General features: G+C 36.6%; 1 protein-coding gene across 1 annotated transcript in view; it reads right to left on the bottom strand.

The window, feature by feature from the left end:
- Positions 1–8,727: 8,727 nt before the first annotated feature.
- Dh44 (corticotropin-releasing diuretic hormone 44) overlaps positions 8,728–20,705 on the bottom strand; it is a 435,996-nt gene continuing 424,018 nt past the window's right edge. The window contains exons 4-6 of the mRNA XM_089647556.1: positions 20,460–20,604; positions 19,484–19,597; positions 8,728–10,255 (exon numbers count right to left, since the gene is read on the bottom strand). Of these exons, the coding sequence (XP_089503682.1) occupies positions 9,878–10,255; positions 19,484–19,597; positions 20,460–20,591 (624 nt within the window). The 5' untranslated portion in view covers positions 20,592–20,604 and the 3' untranslated portion in view covers positions 8,728–9,877. The remainder of the gene's footprint in view (positions 10,256–19,483; positions 19,598–20,459; positions 20,605–20,705) is intronic.

The following is a 20,705-nucleotide window of genomic DNA, read 5'->3' as shown; positions in this document are numbered from 1 at the left end:
AACAATGCGGTGTCCTATGTAGATACTTTCTACAGTATATTTGGTAAACGCTGACCCTCACACGACCTGTCACACCCAATAACAATGCGGTGTCCTATGTAGATACTTTCTACAGTATATTTGGTAAACGCTGACCCTCACACGACCTGTCACACCCAATAACAATGCGGTGTCCTATGTAGATACTTTCTACAGTATATTTGGTAAACGCTGACCCTCACACGACCTGTCACACCCAATAACAATGCGGTGTCCTATGTAGATACTTTCTACAGTATATTTGGTAAACGCTGACCCTCATACGACATGTCACACCCAATAACAATGCGGTGTCCTATGTAGATACTTTCTACAGTATATTTGGTAAACGCTGACCCTCACACGACCTGTCACACCCAATAACAATGCGGTGTTCTATGTAGATACTTTCTACAGTATATTTGGTAAACGCTGACCCTCACACGACCTGTCACACCCAATAACAATGCGGTGTCCTATGTAGATACTTTCTACAGTATATTTGGTAAACGCTGACCCTCACACGACCTGTCACAACCCAATAACAATGCGGTGTCCTATGTAGATACTTTCTACAGTATATTTGATAAACGCTGACCCTCACACGACCTGTCACACCCAATAACAATGCGGTGTCCTATGTAGATACTTTCTACAGTATATTTGGTAAACGCTGACCCTCACACGACCTGTCACACCCAATAACAATGCGGTGTCCTATGTAGATACTTTCTACAGTATATTTGGTAAACGCTGACCCTCACACGACCTGTCACACCCAATAACAATGCGGTGTCCTATGTAGATACTTTATACAGTATATTTGGTAAACGCTGACCCTCACACGACCTGTCACACCCAATAACAATGCGGTGTCCTATGTAGATACTTTCTACAGTATATTTGGTAAACGCTGACCCTCACACGACCTGTCACAACCCAATAACAATGCGGTGTCCTTTTAGATACTTTCTACAGTATATTTGGTAAACGCTGACCCTCACACGACCTGTCACACCCAATAACAATGCGGTGTCCTATGTAGATACTTTCTACAGTATATTTGGTAAACGCTGACCCTCACACGACCTGTCACACCCAATAACAATGCGGTGTCCTATGTAGATACTTTCTACAGTATATTTGGTAAACGCTGACCCTCACACGACCTGTCACACCCAATAACAATGCGGTGTCCTATGTAGATACTTTCTACAGTATATTTGGTAAATGCTGACCCTCACACGACCTGTCACACCCAATAACAATGCGGTGTCCTATGTAGATACTTTCTACAGTATATTTGGTAAACGCTGACCCTCACACGACCTGTCACACCCAATAACAATGCGGTGTCCTATTTAGATACTTTCTACAGTATATTTGGTAAAGGCTGACCTTCACCCGACCTGTCACACCCAATAACAATGCGGTGTCCTATGTAGATACTTTCTACAGTATATTTGGTAAACGCTGACCCTCACACGACCTGTCACACCCAATAACAATGCGGTGTCCTATGTAGATACTTTCTACAGTATATTTGGTAAACGCTGACCCTCACACGACCTGTCACACCCAATAACAATGCGGTGTCCTATGTAGATACTTTCTACAGTATATTTGGTAAACGCTGACCCTCACACGACCTGTCACACCCAATAACAATGCGGTGTCCTATGTAGATACTTTCTACAGTATATTTGGTAAACGCTGACCCTCACACGACCTGTCACACCCAATAACAATGCAGTGTCCTATGTAGATACTTTCTACAGTATATTTGGTAAACGCTGACCCTCACACGACCTGTCACACCCAATAACAATGCGGTGTCCTATGTAGATACTTTCTACAGTATATTTGGTAAACGCTGACCCTCACACGACCTGTCACACCCAATAACAATGCGGTGTTCTATGTAAATACTTTCTACAGTATATTTGGTAAACGCTGACCCTCACACGACCTGTCACACCCAATAACAATGCGGTGTCCTATGTAGATACTTTCTACAGTATATTTGGTAAACGCTGACCCTCACACGACCTGTCACACCCAATAACAATGCGGTGTCCTATGTAGATACTTTCTACAGTATATTTGGTAAACGCTGACCCTCACACGACCTGTCACACCCAATAACAATGCGGTGTCCTATGTAGATACTTTTTACAGTATATTTAGTAAACGCTGACCCTCACACGACCTGTCACACCCAATAACAATGCGGTGTCCTATGTAGATACTTTCTACAGTATATTTGGTAAACGCTGACCCTCACACGACCTGTCACACCCAATAACAATGCGGTGTCCTATGTAGATACTTTCTACAGTTTATTTGGTAAACGCTGACCCTCACACGACCTGTCACACCCAATAACAATGCGGTGTCCTATGTAGATACTTTCTACAGTATATTTGGTAAACGCTGACCCTCACACGACCTGTCACACCCAATAACAATGCGGTGTCCTATGTAGATACTTTCTACAGTATATTTGGTAAACGCTGACCCTCACACGACCTGTCACACCCAATAACAATGCGGTGTCCTATGTAGATACTTTCTACAGTATATTTAGTAAACGCTGACCCTCACACGACCTGTCACACCCAATAACAATGCGGTGTCCTATGTAGATACTTTCTACAGTTTATTTGGTAAACGCTGACCCTCACACGACCTGTCACACCCAATAACAATGCGGTGTCCTATGTAGATACTTTCTACAGTATATTTAGTAAACGCTGACCCTCACACGACCTGTCACACCCAATAACAATGCGGTGTCCTATGTAGATACTTTCTACAGTATATTTGGTAAACGCTGACCCTCACACGACCTGTCACACCCAATAACAATGCGGTGTCCTATGTAGATACTTTCTACAGTATATTTGGTAAACGCTGACCCTCACACGACCTGTCACACCCAATAACAATGCGGTGTCCTATGTAGATACTTTCTACAGTATATTTGGTAAACGCTGACCCTCACACGACCTGTCACACCCAATAACAATGCGGTGTCCTATGTAGATACTTTCTACAGTATATTTGGTAAACGCTGACCCTCACACGACCTGTCACACCCAATAACAATGCGGTGTCCTATGTAGATACTTTCTACAGTATATTTGGTAAACGCTGACCCTCACACGACCTGTCACACCCAATAACAATGCGGTGTCCTATGTAGATACTTTCTACAGTATATTTGGTAAACGCTGACCCTCACACGACCTGTCACACCCAATAACAATGCGGTATCCTATGTAGATACTTTCTACAGTATATTTGGTAAACGCTGACCCTCACACGACCTGTCACACCCAATAACAATGCGGTGTCCTATGTAGATACTTTCTACAGTATATTTAGTAAACGCTGACCCTCACACGACCTGTCACACCCAATAACAATGCGGTGTCCTATGTAGATACTTTCTACAGTTTATTTGGTAAACGCTGACCCTCACACGACCTGTCACACCCAATAACAATGCGGTGTCCTATGTAGATACTTTCTACAGTATATTTAGTAAACGCTGACCCTCACACGACCTGTCACACCCAATAGCAATGCGGTGTCCTATGTAGATACTTTCTACAGTATATTTGGTAAACGCTGACCCTCACACGACCTGTCACACCCAATAACAATGCGGTGTCCTATGTAGATACTTTCTACAGTATATTTGGTAAACGCTGACCCTCACACGACCTGTCACACCCAATAACAATGCGGTGTCCTATGTAGATACTTTCTACAGTATATTTGGTAAACGCTGACCCTCACACGACCTGTCACACCCAATAACAATGCGGTGTCCTATGTAGATACTTTCTACAGTATATTTGGTAAACGCTGACCCTCACACGACCTGTCACACCCAATAACAATGCGGTGTCCTATGTAGATACTTTCTACAGTATATTTGGTAAACGCTGACCCTCACACGACCTGTCACACCCAATAACAATGCAGTGTCCTATGTAGATACTTTCTACAGTATATTTAGTAAACGCTGACCCTCACACGACCTGTCACACCCAATAACAATGCGGTGTCCTATGTAGATACTTTCTACAGTTTATTTGGTAAACGCTGACCCTCACACGACCTGTCACACCCAATAACAATGCGGTGTCCTATGTAGATACTTTCTACAGTATATTTGGTAAACGCTGACCCTCACACGACCTGTCACACCCAATAACAATGCGGTGTCCTATGTAGATACTTTCTACAGTATATTTGGTAAACGCTGACCCTCACACGACCTGTCACACCCAATAACAATGCGGTGTCCTATGTAGATACTTTCTACAGTATATTTGGTAAACGCTGACCCTCACACGACCTGTCACACCCAATAACAATGCGGTGTCCTATGTAGATACTTTCTACAGTATATTTGGTAAACGCTGACCTTCACACGACCTGCCATATCCAATAACAATGGGGTATCCTATGTAGATACAGCATTGTTAGTGGTGTCCAGGATACCATCCATATAGACATATACTATACCAATAAACACTTCAAAAATAAAACAAAACACACTTTTTGGCGATGTTTATTTCTTGCGTAAATAAAAACAGGCGGCTGGTGGTAAACTGGAGAGAGAGGCCTGGGGGGAGAGGTTTGCTTAGTCTCACTTACTACATGACGGGCCGGATCGGGAGAGATTGGATAAGGGAGATCATCGACTCATCGCCTTGCACTTCAGTCGGAGGGATGGATTCATACGTCTGCCTCCCCTGGAAACATTGACCTCAGACTCCTACCCACCCCTCATACAATTTCCTTTCGCTAAAAAGACCCTCCGTAAAGCATTCCCAAATTAAACATTCGCCCAAAGAGAATGATTTTCCCTCGGGACCTCCTGTGTGGAGTTAATATTAAAAAAGTCGAAAATGACGAAGTTTGACAGAAATATCTAAATACTTACTTAAAAAAAGATTTCACAAAACGAAATAGCCTTTGCATTTTATAAAAATAAACGTTTGCTTATCTTTCTTAGTATAAATATTCGCAAATGTAAAATGAAAACATTAACCTACATTTGATACGTACGTATGAAAATTGCATGAGTAATAAATACCCAGGTAAAAAAAATCCAGGGAAATCAGATATAAAGTTTTTATTTTATATTACCGGTGTACTACTCAGATACATTGAATAAGATAATAATGACTAAAGAAGGAGTTAGCGCAACACGGCATAACACCCCTAAAACAAATAACAAAAATAATAATGACTGTTTTACGTACTATACCCATCTAATTATTTCACTCGTATATAGGTGTAGGTATGGAAATATTTATTTCTGAAAAATCATCATTTCTTATGATACATAATTCAGATTAACATTTTTTTTTAAATTTGAATTATCCACTTCGTAGAAATCTTTATAGAAAATAAGAATTAAACAAACTTTGGATAGCTATTTTTCATTGTGAAAACACTCTTCAATTGGGGATTACAGAGTACGACTGGTTCAGGGCAGATAGAACTCTTAGTACAAGCGGGAAATAGTATGAACTATTCGTTTTTTTACTTTGTTTTCGACAACTAATGGATTGAAAATACTTTTGGGTACGAATCTACACATTTATACGTTTAGAGGATGATATTTACCCCTACAGAGGCATATATATATTTTATTAAAAAAATTCTAACTTAACTCGAAAACGAAAGGTCGACCCAAAAAGATATACAGGGTTTTCCAATAAGAGGTGTTATTTTGAATAGCCCGCTTTTTCGGTAGATGTTACTTTTGAAGCTGTCATTTTTTAACATTTGACAAGTAAAAACTACGCCATTAATAAAAATGGAACGATACAGGCTTCAACAACGCATTGAAATTATTAAAATTCACTTAAGTGAATCAAATGCAAATCATCTTGAGTGATGAGGCCCATTTCCACCTCGGTGGCTTCGTCAACAAGCAAAATTGTCGCATCTTGGGCTCGGAAAACCCAAGAGTCATTGTTGAAAAGTCGCTCTATCCTCAACGTGTGACTGTTTGGTGCGGTTTATGTTCCGGCGGAGTCATTGGACCTTACTTTTTAGAAAATGAGGCTGGAGCAACAGTTACGGTGAATGGATTACGCTATTGAGAGATGATCAATGATTTTTTATGGCCGGAATTGGATGGTATTGATCTGGACAGCATTTACTTTCAACAAGACGGCGCTACGCGCAACATAAGCAACGAAATCATTGATTTTTTACGATTGAATACCAAAATAAAACCTTTTATTGGAAAAACTTGTACTATAAAATCGACTCCAAATTTGATGTAGATTCACAAGATACTCGCTTGTACTACGATTTTCCAGACATCATATAATTATATAAAGAAGATTATCCCGGTGTGGATTTGTGGGTTCGTGTATTTGTTTCATTGCTAGATTTATGTAATTTCGCACAGTTGAACTTGAAACAGGACAAAGGGCACTGTCACTGTCTGCATGAGATTTAGAAAAACCACCACGAATTTTCACGTGTTAAAGGTGTGTTTAATTGTCATTTCGATGAGTTATCTGGTCACCCTGATGGACAATCCGTAACATAATACCTCCGAGAGAAGATTTCGCTTATACTTAAGGATTGTCCTTAAACTTAAAATTAATTTACTTCTACTTTAACTGCGATTCTCTCGGATGACAGCGAAAAATTAGTTAATTTTAAGGTTAAGGACAATTCCTTATCCTTAATTAAACCCGGAATCACACCTCAGTATAAATTTGGCCTTTAATAAAAATTCTATTTTTTCAATGGTTTTATTTTACTTTTGTGAATACCGCACTGGTAATAGTCCCAACTGCTCCCAACCGTCTAGATCCAGTGAGACCTCGGCTTCCCCAATCTGGTATGTTGTGAGGCTGAAGGTAGTGAGGAGGTGAAGGAGATGGGTAAGAGGAAGGTGTGGTAGCATTTGGTCACCAAACGATTTTAAGCAACGTCTCAATTCTGAATGGTGGTGTTAACACCATGATGCTACTGCAGCAGCTGGCCCAGTTTCTTCACCACCTAGGATTCTTGCTGCAGAGTCTCCATCTTCTATCTTCGTGTCACCTGTTCCTATACTTCATTTTACTTAACTTAACTTCACTCTATTTTTGTAATATTTATATTTTCTGTAATACCTGCATCAACTGTAAACCGCCCCTGAGGTGATATCTCACAAAAGCGGCGCTATACAAATTATCCAATAATAAATAAATAAATAAAAATAATATCTTTCACTATCAAATTTCTTTATAATTCAAATTAATCGAATAAATAAATTAATAAAATTAACTTGCGCACGCCGGGATTCGAACCCGCTACCTTCGGCTTGCTAGTCAAGAGCCTTACCCCTCGATCACCGAGGCCGTCTCCATCTCCAAGGGGTGTTTTAATAATAACCAAATAGCAATTACAACTTCACCTTTTTATTGAAATAATTAATTTACAGTCACTAAACCACTTTGTACAACATTTTTCAACACTGGTAGGAAAGCGTTGTCTAAAATACAATATTTTTTGCAAAGAAACAATAAAAATTTCGTGTCAAAAAATAAGTCCAGTTGTCCACTAAAATATTCCTAAGGAATTTTCTACAACAATATTACCTGAATATGTGTTTTTTTTTAAATATAAGTATTCGTCATTTCTTTGCCTAACTAAAAAGCTTTTTAAATTAATTTATTTATGTTGTAATATTACACAATACATCAATATTTTTATCAATGCTTAAATATTTATTAAATTCTAGCCGAAATTTTTGTTTTTCTTTAAGCAAAGAAGTATTACTTAAAATTCAAGGAATGTTACTAGAGTTTACAAGAAAACATGAATAAGTTACATTTAATTTAGTCTATAAGATATAAGTAACTGGTGACTCTTTTTTGGATTTTGTTACAGATCTTATATAATATTTCAGATATAAACAGATAAAAAAAAGACATCAGTAAAGAAAATGTTAAATTACCAACATTTTGACCGCAAGCAAAAATATCATATACAAAACGATCGCAATTATCATTCGATCATAAGTGCATTAATTGATGGTATTATTTGCTTACAATCATTTGCTTATTATTTGCCTACGATCATTTGGGAGTTACGATCATTTGATTACGATCGTTTTGTGTACGTTTTTTTTATTTGTAACTGTAAGTAAGTATACAAAATTAATTTAATTATTTTTGTAAAGTGGATAAATATTATTTTATATAACATTTTTTAAGAGAAGCATCTTTTCAAAAAATGTTTAATTATTGAATACTACTTATAAACCATTTTTTATAAATTTTGAAACTTCATTAAAATATATTTACCTATTTTTTTTATTGACTATAAGTCAAATTTATTTTAATATGTGTCAGTAAATAAAATTAAAAAAAATACGATAAAATCAAACTTTGGCAAGAGTGTAGTTTATAAAAATATGTAAAAACACGAAACAAAAAGAAATCCCTGTAAATTAATCAAATATTATTCGATTTTTTTGGCAACGTTGTAACGTTTGTACAATGCAAACTATATATAGATAGATATTCTTAGAAAAATATAACAAGGAATACAATAATTAAGAAAATAGAATGCAACATTTTATTAATATTTGTAGGTAAACTAAGAAGTAACATTTTAAGTGTATTTTAAAATACGTACATTATATGGGTACGTTAATAGAAAAGCAAAAAAGCAATATTTGGAAGGTGTTGATTTTTTTTTAAATTTAGGCCATTTTCAAAATCACTCTTTTTTAGACTTAAGTTTCTTTTCCTTTAATTTTTTCGAAGTGATGACCTTAAATTCGATTAAATACTGATTTTACTTTTGAAGATTTACTTATAAAATACACAGAATATAATTAATTTATTTCTTTATAAATACATGCATTTAAAGGTTGTCATTATACTCTTTAATATCTTTTAGCTGCGAAATAAAAATACTTAATACGCTTCTAAAACATTAACACTTTGTTCATATATCAAGCCTTAATCACCAAAATATTGTTAACACCAGGTTCATTTAAAAAATAACGTTTTTAATTAAAATCAGATAGTATATAGAATTAATACGCTAATGTTTGCCGTACATATCTACACACTCGCTCCATGAGCTAGCTACAAACGAAAGTGCTGCCATCTATAAATAATAACCAAATAGAGGAAATGACTATAGAATTGGCTTAGGCTCCCTGGGGAATAGTAAAGATGATAATGGAAAGTTTATGAAGTTTAGTAATTGTATCAAAAAACTTCGCGGTTAGAGATTATGCCGTGAAATCGATATCCGGTCGTCCGTTGAAGCTTGAAAGAAAGAGGGCTACGTTTGTTGTTGCAAGGTGGATAATAATTGAAATCCTCATGAAATTCCTGCCAAAAATGATCAATCTCAGTTTATCAGGGGAAAAATCTTCAAAATGTTCGCGGGTACCAAGTATTATTGCTAACACTGTTACCTACTATCTACAACCCTCGTGGTGAAATCGGAATCCGGTCGTACGTTAGAGCTTACTCGTGTCCCCTTTAAGCAAAATAAACGATATTAGTGAAGCATAAATGAAACAATATTTATGGCGTCATAAAAAATAAATTATTACGAAAAAAATTTTTTTTGATGGTTGCTAACGATTTTTGGTGCTTAAAGTTCAATACATTAAAATATATTTACTTTATAATAAATAACTCTCAATATGACTGAATTCGCATTATACAACAATAATAATTTATAATATTTGCAGTAGTTAAATGCGAGCAACTAAATTGCTCTGTGTTAATCTTGTCATGGTTTTGGTTTGTATGCATTGTTTTACCTATACTAAAATATCCAATATATACGTGAGTTCATTTTAGAGGTTATTGGCTCCACTGGCAAAGTACGCGTTGACAGCCGCCTGCCTGTCGGAATCTACGTCGGCCATCTTGGAATACAGCCCGCGTTTTTGCAGCGGACTGAAGTCGTTGTTGAAGCCGTTTGCCAGGTTGTTATTGAAGCCGTTTGCCAGGTTGTTATTGTCGGTCGCCAGGTTGTTATTGTAGCTCGCCATGTTGTTATTATTGCGTTTGCCGACGTTCTTGAAAAAGACGCGGTTCTTTTCTGCTTGGATTTCGTTCTCTCGCATCTGCTTGCGGGCTATTTCGAGAAGCAGGCGTTGTCTGAGGACATCCATCGGGTTGACAATAGACATGGAAGGCTGCTTGCGCTTGGACCTCAGCGGTTCGTCATCCTGAAATCGAAGGAAATTTATCGGTTAAAAAAGTGGTATGCTGAGGTTATCTAGTAAGTCAACGACTTGGTTCAGCACAAATGTGCCCCCAGAAAACTGATGAAGGGGACAGTTGTCGTAAAAAGATAAAATGTAAGTAGGGAGTTGATATTCATTTTCATACGGTAGAGGAGATTGGGTGGGGTCAAAGTGAAATGCTGAGAATATCCAGCAAGTTGACTGCATCTGCAGTCACTTGGGTCAACACAGATTGTCCATGAAAAACTGATGAAGGGTAGAAAGGTCGTTTGAATTATGTCCCCTCCCCCCAAAGGAACTCCAGTCCAATTTATAATTTTCTTTTTTATCAATGATGATCTTCTAACATAAATACCAGTATATTTTAAAACAATTTAGTAATGATTTATTCGCAATTTACTAAAAGTTTACCATGAATCCTGTAAATTCATTTGTAAGGTCTACAAAAGCTGTTTTTAAACAGAATTATCAATAATTTTAACCGTTTGAGTGCCAATCGTCGATTTTTGTCGATTCGTGTTTTAACGAAGATTGCCGATCGTCGATTTCCGTCGATTGCGTCAGTCGTGTTCTGATTCGCGCGTACGTCTGTGCGTAAAATTCTCATTTTTTCGAAACGCCTGGACTTCGGGATCCTCTTCCGCGTGATTCTAAACCAATATTCTTTAATAAAACACCGAAAAAATCATCGAAATCCTTGAAAATTCAAAGAATTTATGGAGTTTTAAAAAATATATAGTTTCATAAAAAATAATGTTTTTTTGGTGGCATTTTACAAGCAACTGTATGAATTTTTTTGGCACTGAAACGGTTTAGAATTCTGAATAAATAAGCAATGTTGTATCATTTTTCTCCGTGCAATCTAGTATGTCTTCCATTTTTAACAGTTACCTGGACATTTAAAAGCGGCGAGCTCTGATAAAAATATATTAAATCTAAAAATAGTTGCTTCGACTATATTATATACTGGAATATGCGCAATTATCACGTTGAGAGAGATGTTATTTTCGCAAATAAACTGATTTCCTCTGAATCCATTACGATGCCTAATTTACTTTGAAAAGGGTTATTTAGTTATTAAAATTCAAAACCCGCCAATATTTAAGGACACCTTCCTACCGCTAAGCTGTATAATATATTATTTAACCAGAAAGTTTCAACAGAAGAGTTTATTTGCGTTTCCGAGTAAATGGCCAACTTCGTATGCTAGATCACAGTCAAAATCACCAGTTAGTAGATTGTTCAGCCAGGTTTTTAAAATGTCGCTAAAATGATTTACGTAATAATTTTAATTGTAATTTTAACGCTCGTTTCTGTGGAAATAATTATCATCCTGAGACATATTTGAGGTAAAACAAAAGTAGAGAGGCACACAATTAAGTTTTGGTTCCAACTCAAAGTGGGTTATATTATAAAGCCGATATAAACATAGTTAACTAGATTTATATGCAGACGGGAAATAAAGCACCTATCGGAAAAATTAATACATCAAGCGATAGGGATGGAAACGCGATCGGAGAAGCTCCAGATGTAGGTGAATCAAATACAGGGTTTTCCAATAAGAGGTGTTATTTTGATATTCAATAGTTTCGTTGCTTGTATGGCACGTAGCGCCGTCTTGTTGAAAGTAAACGTTGTCCAGATCAATACCATCCAATTCCGGCCATAAAAAATCATTAATCATCTCTCGATAGCGCAATCCATTCACCGTAACTGTTGCTCCAGGCTCATTTTCGAGTAAGGTCCAATGACTCGGCCGGACCATAAACCGCACCAAACAGTCACACGTTGAGGATAGAGAGGCTTTTCAACAATAACTCTTGGGTTTTCCGAGCCCCAGATGCGACAATTTTGCTTGTTGACAAAGCCACCGAGGTGGAAATGGGCCTCATCACTCAAGATGATTTGCATTTGATTCACTCAAGTGAATTTTAATAATTTCAATGTGTTGTTGAAGCGTGTATCATTCCATTTTTATTAATGGCGTAGTTTCTACTTGTCAAATGTCATAAAATGACAGCTTCAAAAGTAACATCTACCGAAATCGCTATCGAGAGATGATTAATGATTTTTTATGGCCGCAATTGAATGGTATTTATCTGGACAACGTTTACTCTCAACAAGACGGCGCTTCGTACCACACAAGTAACGAAACCATTGATCTTTTACGATTGAATATCAAAATAACACCTCTTATTGGAAAACCCTGTATAATTGTTATCTAGTATTTAAAATGGTATTCCTTTTCACAACTTCAAATATAGAAATATAAAGCACATTTAAAATACCTCTGAAACATTCGTTGGGACTTATAGATAAAAATATTTTCTACGTCAAACCCGCTGGGAGGCGTGCGGCATAGGACACTTGACAGCATGATACGTGGATACTAGTTCACTATCCATAATCTGACCTAATAGTTATTTATTTATTATTTATTAAACGCCATAAAAGGCTTTTACAGTAATGTGAAACATGGGATTATAAGTACACAGTTCAGGGCTGTCAGAGACTTGACAATTAGAAATAGCATTTTTCATTAAAATAATACATCCACAAGCAGTTTTTATTGATGCTATACATATACATTTCACATATATGTATATATGTGGAATGTATATGTATAGAAACCATATATATGTTACACATAAAGAAGAACACAACAGTCAGTATGATGCAGTACAAACAGACATTTAACATTTCACAAACATATCAATTACATTCATAACCAAGTATTTTTGCCTTGATGCAAGACGGTGAGGTTTTGAAAATATCAAAAAGGTCTGTATACGTGTTGGCAGTGCGGTGAAAACGCGCCAACGGTGAATGATACAAATAGTTAGTGCTATGATTGTCACTGTGGAAAAGATGGTGGAGTCGAGTTGATTTAACAGGGACACGAAAATTTATAACACTTAACATTTGAGGGCAGTCTATGAGATTGTTCAGTAATTTAAAAAGTATAAGAATGTCATTAATAGTTCGCCGGGTAGAAAGAAGTGGTAGATTTAGACCAGACATTAATGTATTATAGCAGATATCAATTACAGGCTGTCTCAATTTGAATTGAACGTATCGAAGAAATTTTCTTTGTACTTTCTCCAAGCGGTGTAAGTTACAGGTATAAATCGGAGACCATACAGGAGATGCATATTCTAGGTGCGATCTCACAAGAGAGCAGTAGAGTAATTTAATTGACTCAATGTTTTGAAAAGTCCTTGTGTTACGCATTACAAAACCTAGAATTTGCATGGCCTTATTGGAAATTGTTTCACAGTGACGATCAAAGGTAAGTTTTCTGTCAAAAATAACACCAAGGTCTTTGATAAATGGTACTAATGCAATTTCATTATTGTTAATTGAATACGATATGGTTATTGGAGTCCGTGAACGGTAAAAACACATGTGGAAACACTTTTTTACGTTTAGGAATAATTTGTTTATTTCACACCAGCTAGCAAGTCTATCTATATTATGCTGAAGGATAAGTGCATCATTTAAACATTTTATAATCTTAAAAAGCTTTAGGTCATCTGCAAATAGAATGAATTTGACATTTTCGAAACATAAAGATAAATCATTTATAAACAATACGAAGAGAAGTGGGCCCAGATGAGAGCCTTGAGGAACTCCAGATGTTACTTTGAATTTATATGAGACTTTATTATTTAATTTTACCATCAGTTCGCGGTTACAGAGGTAACTATTCAACCATTTTAGGAATGATCCATGTATACCAAGGGCTTGCAGTTTCGCGAGAAGGATATTAATATTTAACTTATCAAAGGCTTTTGAAAAGTCAGTATATATTGAATCTACTTGTGCACGAGACGTGAAAGCTTCACAGATATAGTGTTCATACAATAGAAGATTGGTTGTGGTAGACCGACCGGTCACAAAACCATGCTGTTCTGGAGTAATAATATGCCTAAACTTAACAGCAATTTTATCTAAGACAATACTTTCAAACATTTTCGGGGTGGTAGACAGTATGCAAATTGGTCTATAATTTAAAACACAATTTTTATCACCTGATTTAAATACAGGTGTCAAGTGATTAAGTTTCCAAGGATCAGGATATATTCCAGTTTGAAGTGACAGATTGAATATGTGTTGAAGTGGAGCTGCTATAAACTGAGCGCATTCCTTTATGAATACCGGTGGAATTTTGTCAGAACCTGACCCCTTCTTACAATCTAGAGATCTGATCTTTGTATTAACATCATCCAGAGAAATGTGGCATGTTGATATGTCAGTTACATTGGTGTATTTAAATTCAGGTATAGTTACATTATCATTTTTCTGTTCATAAACACTTGAGAAATGATCAGCAAAGAGGTCAACTATTTCTTGATCACTGTCAGCATGTTTTCGCCCTGAATACATTGATCGAGGACAGCCGTTGTTGTCTTTAAGAGAATTCACATAATTCCAAAAATGTTTTGGATTTGACTTGATAGTCTGCTCTACATCTGTAATATAATCTGAATAGCATTTTTTAGATAGACTTTTACATTTATTTCGTAAAACAGAAAAAATTTTATAGCAGTCAGTGGAGTTATCGGATTTAAAGTTAATGTGAGCAATTTTTTTACATTGAATGAGTTTTTTTAGTTCAGTACTAACCCATTTTGGGTAACAGTCGTTACGTTTTACAATAGAAGTTGGTATGCAATTTTCAATAGTATCATAAAGGTTTGAGTTGAACACATTTGTTGCTTCTTCTACGTTTGTAGACATAAAAATGCGGGACCAATTGAGCGAAGAAAGATATAACCGCACTTGATTATAATCGGCTTTCTTGTAGTTTAGTTCGTGAACGGGAGGTTGGGGACTAAGGAGTTCAATGGGTGCCAAATAAATGGTCGCTTGTAAAGGGGGATGATGAGAGTCAATGGATACTATTGATTCACGCGATTCGCTGACATTACTATTATTTATGTTTGATATGACAAGGTCAAGAATTCTGTCATTTATATTTTTAACATGATTTAATTGTTTAAGGTTGAGAAAGTTGATGATATCAATGATTAATTGGGCTTTAGCAGAAATGGGATTTGAAGACTCGGTGGGTTGTACCCAGTTTACATTTGGGAGATTAAAATCCCCAAAAATTATTAATTTTGCATTAGGATATTTCAATTTCAAAGATTCAATTTCATCACAATGTTTACAATACACATCAGCACTAACTTGGGGGGGTATATACACACACACAATTATTATTTTTGTTGCTTTGAGTTTCACTAATATAGCTATTTGTTCAATGTTTTTATTTTTTAGTTTTAATAGTTTTGAATGGAACATCTTTCTGATCGATATTAAAACCCCGCCGCCAATAATATTTTCACGATCCAGCCGGTAAACGTCGTAGTTGGTGAAGCCTAATTCAGGGGAAGATATATTTTCATGAAGCCAGGTTTCTGTTAGGCAGTACACATCGTTATTTATCGTTGGAATATTACACCTTAGGGTGTTGAGCTTGGTACGCAAACCTCTAACATTTTGGTAGTAAAATGTTAGTTTCGTTGGGAGTTTTTTGTATTTACAATAACAGGTTTATTGTTCTTATATTTGATTGTGAGACCTATTTCACCGTCTCGGGTTCTTTGGTCTAGGGTTAATCGTAAATTGGCGAGATAGTTTCTTTGGGCTGGAGTTTGGTCGGAATAAATTTTAATGCCAGGGTACTCTGTTATGCTATTTTTTTTTCGCAAAATATCAATGGCTTGGGTGGGATTGTCAAGCATCACTTTTAGAGGTCTGGGTTGGTCCGTTTTTTTTATCCCCAGACGAAAGGTTGTGATGTTGGCCTTGGTGATGGTTGAGTTTATGGCCGTTAGTGTATTTGATATTTTTGTCGTGTCATCTGTAATTTTGTCAATTTGAGAGCAGGCCAAGCTTTCAGGAAAGTTGAAAATAATAATGTTTTTCGAACGTTTTTTCCTCTCCTCGAGCTCGTCAGCAGCTTCGCACATTGTTAAATTTGGTAAATATGAAGATTCATGTTGTGAGGTTGATTCTATCAATTTTGAGGAGACCATGTGTTCATATGACTTAACCTGTCCCTCGAGGATTCCAACTTTGACACTAACATCCAGCATGGTGCCAGAGAGGTTGGAAAGTTTGTTTAGTAATTTAGTCATCTGATCTTTAGTTAGTTTAAGTGCCGAATCAGTAATATTACTATATAAAGCACTAATTTCCTCCTTAGCCTTGTTGATATATGATAGTGCATCAGTGGTACTCATCTTGCAATTGGATTTTGTATATTAATAATTTATATAAGATGCAGTGACAACCCTGTTCATGCGTTGTCTATGGCGAGAAGTGGGTGGGCGTTTCACTTGTACTCTTCGAAACTTTGATTGTATTAGTATTCTTCCTTCTAATCGGCTTTGTATGTGTGTGTCTAATGGAATCCAGTGACAGTTGAAATTTTAATTAATAATAAAGAATTACCGGTTAGGCAGCTGCAACTGTTGGTACACAATGTTAATTTTTGATTATGCTAAAGTACTCGTGGGTGAAAAACACTACTTTAAGCTCTTAATTTTAATATAATTATTAATTTGTGTGGAGCAAAAATTTACGTGTTGACTGTGACACTTAGTATTGTTACAATTGTTATAAAGAAGACTTTGAAGAATTGTTATAAAGAAGACAGAATTTGTTTTTTTATGTGAACACCGCACAAAAGTCTCAACTGCTCCCAACCGCCTGGAGTCATTGAGACCGTGGTATCCCCAATTAGGGTATGATGTGAGGCTGAAAGTATTGGGAAGATGAAGGAGACGGCGAGAGGAAGGTGGGAATGTACCCGGCTCTTCAAATCTTGAAACAAAATACGGTTTAAGCCATTTCAATCAACGTTACAATTCTGAATGGTGGTCTTACACCAGGGCAATACTGAGAGTATTTTCCACTCTGAAACGTGCCGCAAATATACCTTGTGTTATTTTAAGTGATTAAATTGCAAAATAACACAAAATAAATCAAATAAAATTTACTTACACACGCCGGGATTTACACAGGATAGTTACCAGATATCCGTTGCATGTCTAGTAGGCGTCACATAAGAGAAATGGCTCAATGGTCAGTTAGTTAGTCCCAAAAGATTCAGTAATAAGATTTATTTTTACTAATATGTATTTCCAAACAAACCATGACAAACCGTCTCATCTAGGAAAGAAATGGATTCTGGTGGCTTCCCGTCTAATTGCTATCTCCAGGTGTAATTAAAAACTTATTTAATTATGCATTTAAAGCTGTATCTCCCCCGCAGTCTGGGAAACTCTGCAGAGCTGTGAGAAACTACGTTGTCAACTCGGCACGGAAATATATCCTGGACTTGCATTCGGAACTTCAAATAATTAAACTTTTTTTTTGTAAATGGCAACTCACCCTGCAAAAATGCTTTGTGCAGTTAAAGTACGGATTTATGGTTATAATTTTGGGGATTATCTGGGGACAGGACATATCAAATTTTGAAGTCATTCAAGTCTATGAACTTATATAGAACTCAAAGAACGCGAGGTATCTTCCGTTTGCTATTCGTTAGCTTATCCAGTACTAGTTGTTAGTTGTTTTAAAGTGATTCACTCATATCTTCCTTCCGTTTGTTATACAGGGTGTCCAGGGGTAAAATGCCCTAACTTCACAGGATGATTCTACACGATTTTAGAAGTAGAAAAAAATAAAAAACTGTGTGTGAAAAAAAGTTGGAATTTAGAAAAAAGTTGTTGAACGTTTTTATTTCTACCATCATGTAGAATCACCTACCGAAGTTAGTGCACATTACCCCCGGACACGCTTTATAACTACTCGTTAGCTTATCCAGCACTAACTGTTAGTTGTTACCTATGAGTAAACTAATCTGATACAGCAACCAATAACTAAATATCTGACTCAAGTTCAAATTTTTCTCAGTTTTTTTACACTAGCTTAACACATTACGCCCCGAGTAAAATAATTCATGTAAGGGCCTATGTCATCTTTGGAGGGTCTTTATAGGGAATGAAAAATTCTTTATGAGGGGTGGGTAGGTATCTGGGGTTCAGTGTGTCACTTTTCCATCTCATTCTTTTCAATCTCCTTCCCGTACTCACTACTTTTAGCCTCACAACAAACCCTAATTGGGGTTGCCATAGACCCACTGACTGCAGACGGATGGAAGAATTTAGAATTCTTGTACGAAATCATTTAAAAAGGGCTCGGGACTTAATTGGCAAGTTCGATACATTTTAAGTAGGGCTTATATTTGGACCACGAAATACGCCTACAAGGCACTTCTTGTGTTGTTCTTTGTTCATTGGTGGTTGGGTAGTTTGATCCTGTATAAATAATAATGCTGGCATTAAGATAATTTAAATAATTATAGTGGCTTCCACTTTGACATGTTTTTACCGTATTACTAAGAAATGTGCCTTTTGTCAACTCATTTAAAAGCACCGCAATCCTCTGAGGTGATTTCTTCCCATCATTAGATATTTTAACGAAATTCTTCAACAACTAGTAAATGCTAATTTGTCAACATCTTTTGACTGGTAATAATCCGATCTGTCTACTTCAAATTACTTATTTGCGATGTTGTTCCTGTGACTTTAGTTTATTATTTGATATTTATGTCAACCATACAATTATTAATTATTTCAAATAAAAAAACTTATAATCGCAAAAGAAAGTCTCCGGAATGCGTTCGGTAATCTTGAGAAAGATTCGGTGGTGAGTCCTGCAACGCCAACCCTGCACACTGGAATGAGGAATTTGTGGAGCGTTGTTCATTCCGAAGCTCGGATTTTTTACCATGGATTAGTGGCACGCTGTTCAAACTTCAGTAAGATTATAATCCAAGTGAGTCTTGTTTGCAGTAGTTTTTTTTGGGGGGGTTCACTGCATATCCGCACATTAGAGAAAACTGCCACTGTGTGTGACAGCATTATGAGATGTGGAAGAATTCAAAATGGATGTATGCGCAATGAGCTCAAGTTTAATGTAGAATTGTTTAGATGATTTGGACATGTACAGACTACAGTGTACAGTAGATGGATATAGGAAGATATTATCATGTATTATTAATTCTTATGTTGGGGCAAATAAACAGTCTAAAGAACATAAGACTTACATTTATGAACCTGTATGTTTGTTGTGTTCTCTTCAAAATCCGTAGGAGAAAAGGTGCGATGGTTAGCTAGTTATTAGTGGTTTTACCTGCATGTTTTCCATCTCGGTTAGAATGTACAGCCTGGGGTCAGCCACTCCGCCCCACTGCAGAGACGGACGGTACTTGGCGGCGAGACGGGGCAGCAGATAGCCGAATGTTTCCTGCAATCACAAATAATTCAAACGTTATGTTGCGGTATCCAGCTCGAAGGACTAACGTTTTTACTTAAATATTATAGAATGTCAATAAAAAACCAATGAATTCAACGGAATGTTGTTAAATCCGGCTCGAAAGTACAATTTTTAAACTGAATGTAGGTGAATTCGGCATGAAAGACCAATGTTTGGACAAGAATGTTGTTGAATTCCTCCCGAAAAATCAATGTTTTGACAAGAATGTTGTTGATTCCCGCTCGAAATATCAGTATTTTGACAATAATGTTGTTAAATCCCGCTCAAAATATCAATGTTTTGACAAGAATTTTGTCGAATCCCGCTCGAAAGATCAATGTTTTGACAAGAATGTTGTTGAATCCCGCTCAAAAAATCAATATTTTGACAAGAATGTGTATTCCTCTGGATAGACCAAGTTTTGATCGGAATGTTGAATCTGACTCGAAAGAGAAATTTATTGACACAGATGTTATTTAATTTGGCTCGAAAGACCTATGTTTTTGGATCTTTCTCGATGGACCAATTTTTTCACTAGCATTTTATAGAATCTGACTTTGATGTAGTAAATGATCTTTGGATGTAGTAGTTTTAAATTTGTTTCAATGTTTTCGCAAAAATATGGTTTATATCCGGCTGGAAGGACCAAATTTTTAACATGAATTTAATTGATTCAAATTTGAAAGATCAATGTTTTGAATACTTGTTCGGCGGTTTCATTTCAGATTTCAATTTCATTTAAAGTGGCGGTTTCATTTAAGGTTGTAGTTTTATGTTAGGTCGTAGTTTCACTTAAGATTACTGTTTCATTTAAGGTTGCAGTTAAAAATAAGGTTCCAGTTAATGTTCTGACCTGGTCCGGGGGAGGAGCGTCAATGGCTTGCAGGTCCATCGGGGGTTCCATGTCCAGGGAGCCCCGGGGCGCGGCCAAAGCTCCGCAAGCTGCCAGGAGCGCCCATTGCATCAGCACTCGAGAGAAGTGCATCTCTAGCGTCTTTCTGAAAGAAAGAAACCATATTATTAGAGTTAATAAAGAGCTAAACAATGTTCACACTGTTTTTACTTTGCAGTAGAGAACAGTTTCCGATAGATACCTACT

The sequence above is a fragment of the Hesperophylax consimilis genome, chromosome 26, assembly GCF_061612785.1.
Source record: "Hesperophylax consimilis isolate HC1 chromosome 26, BYU_Hcon_1.0, whole genome shotgun sequence".
NCBI classification, from domain to species: Eukaryota; Metazoa; Arthropoda; class Insecta; order Trichoptera; family Limnephilidae; genus Hesperophylax; species Hesperophylax consimilis.
The sequence above is the reverse complement of the archived record's forward strand: the minus strand, read 5'-3'. Positions and strand labels throughout refer to the sequence as shown.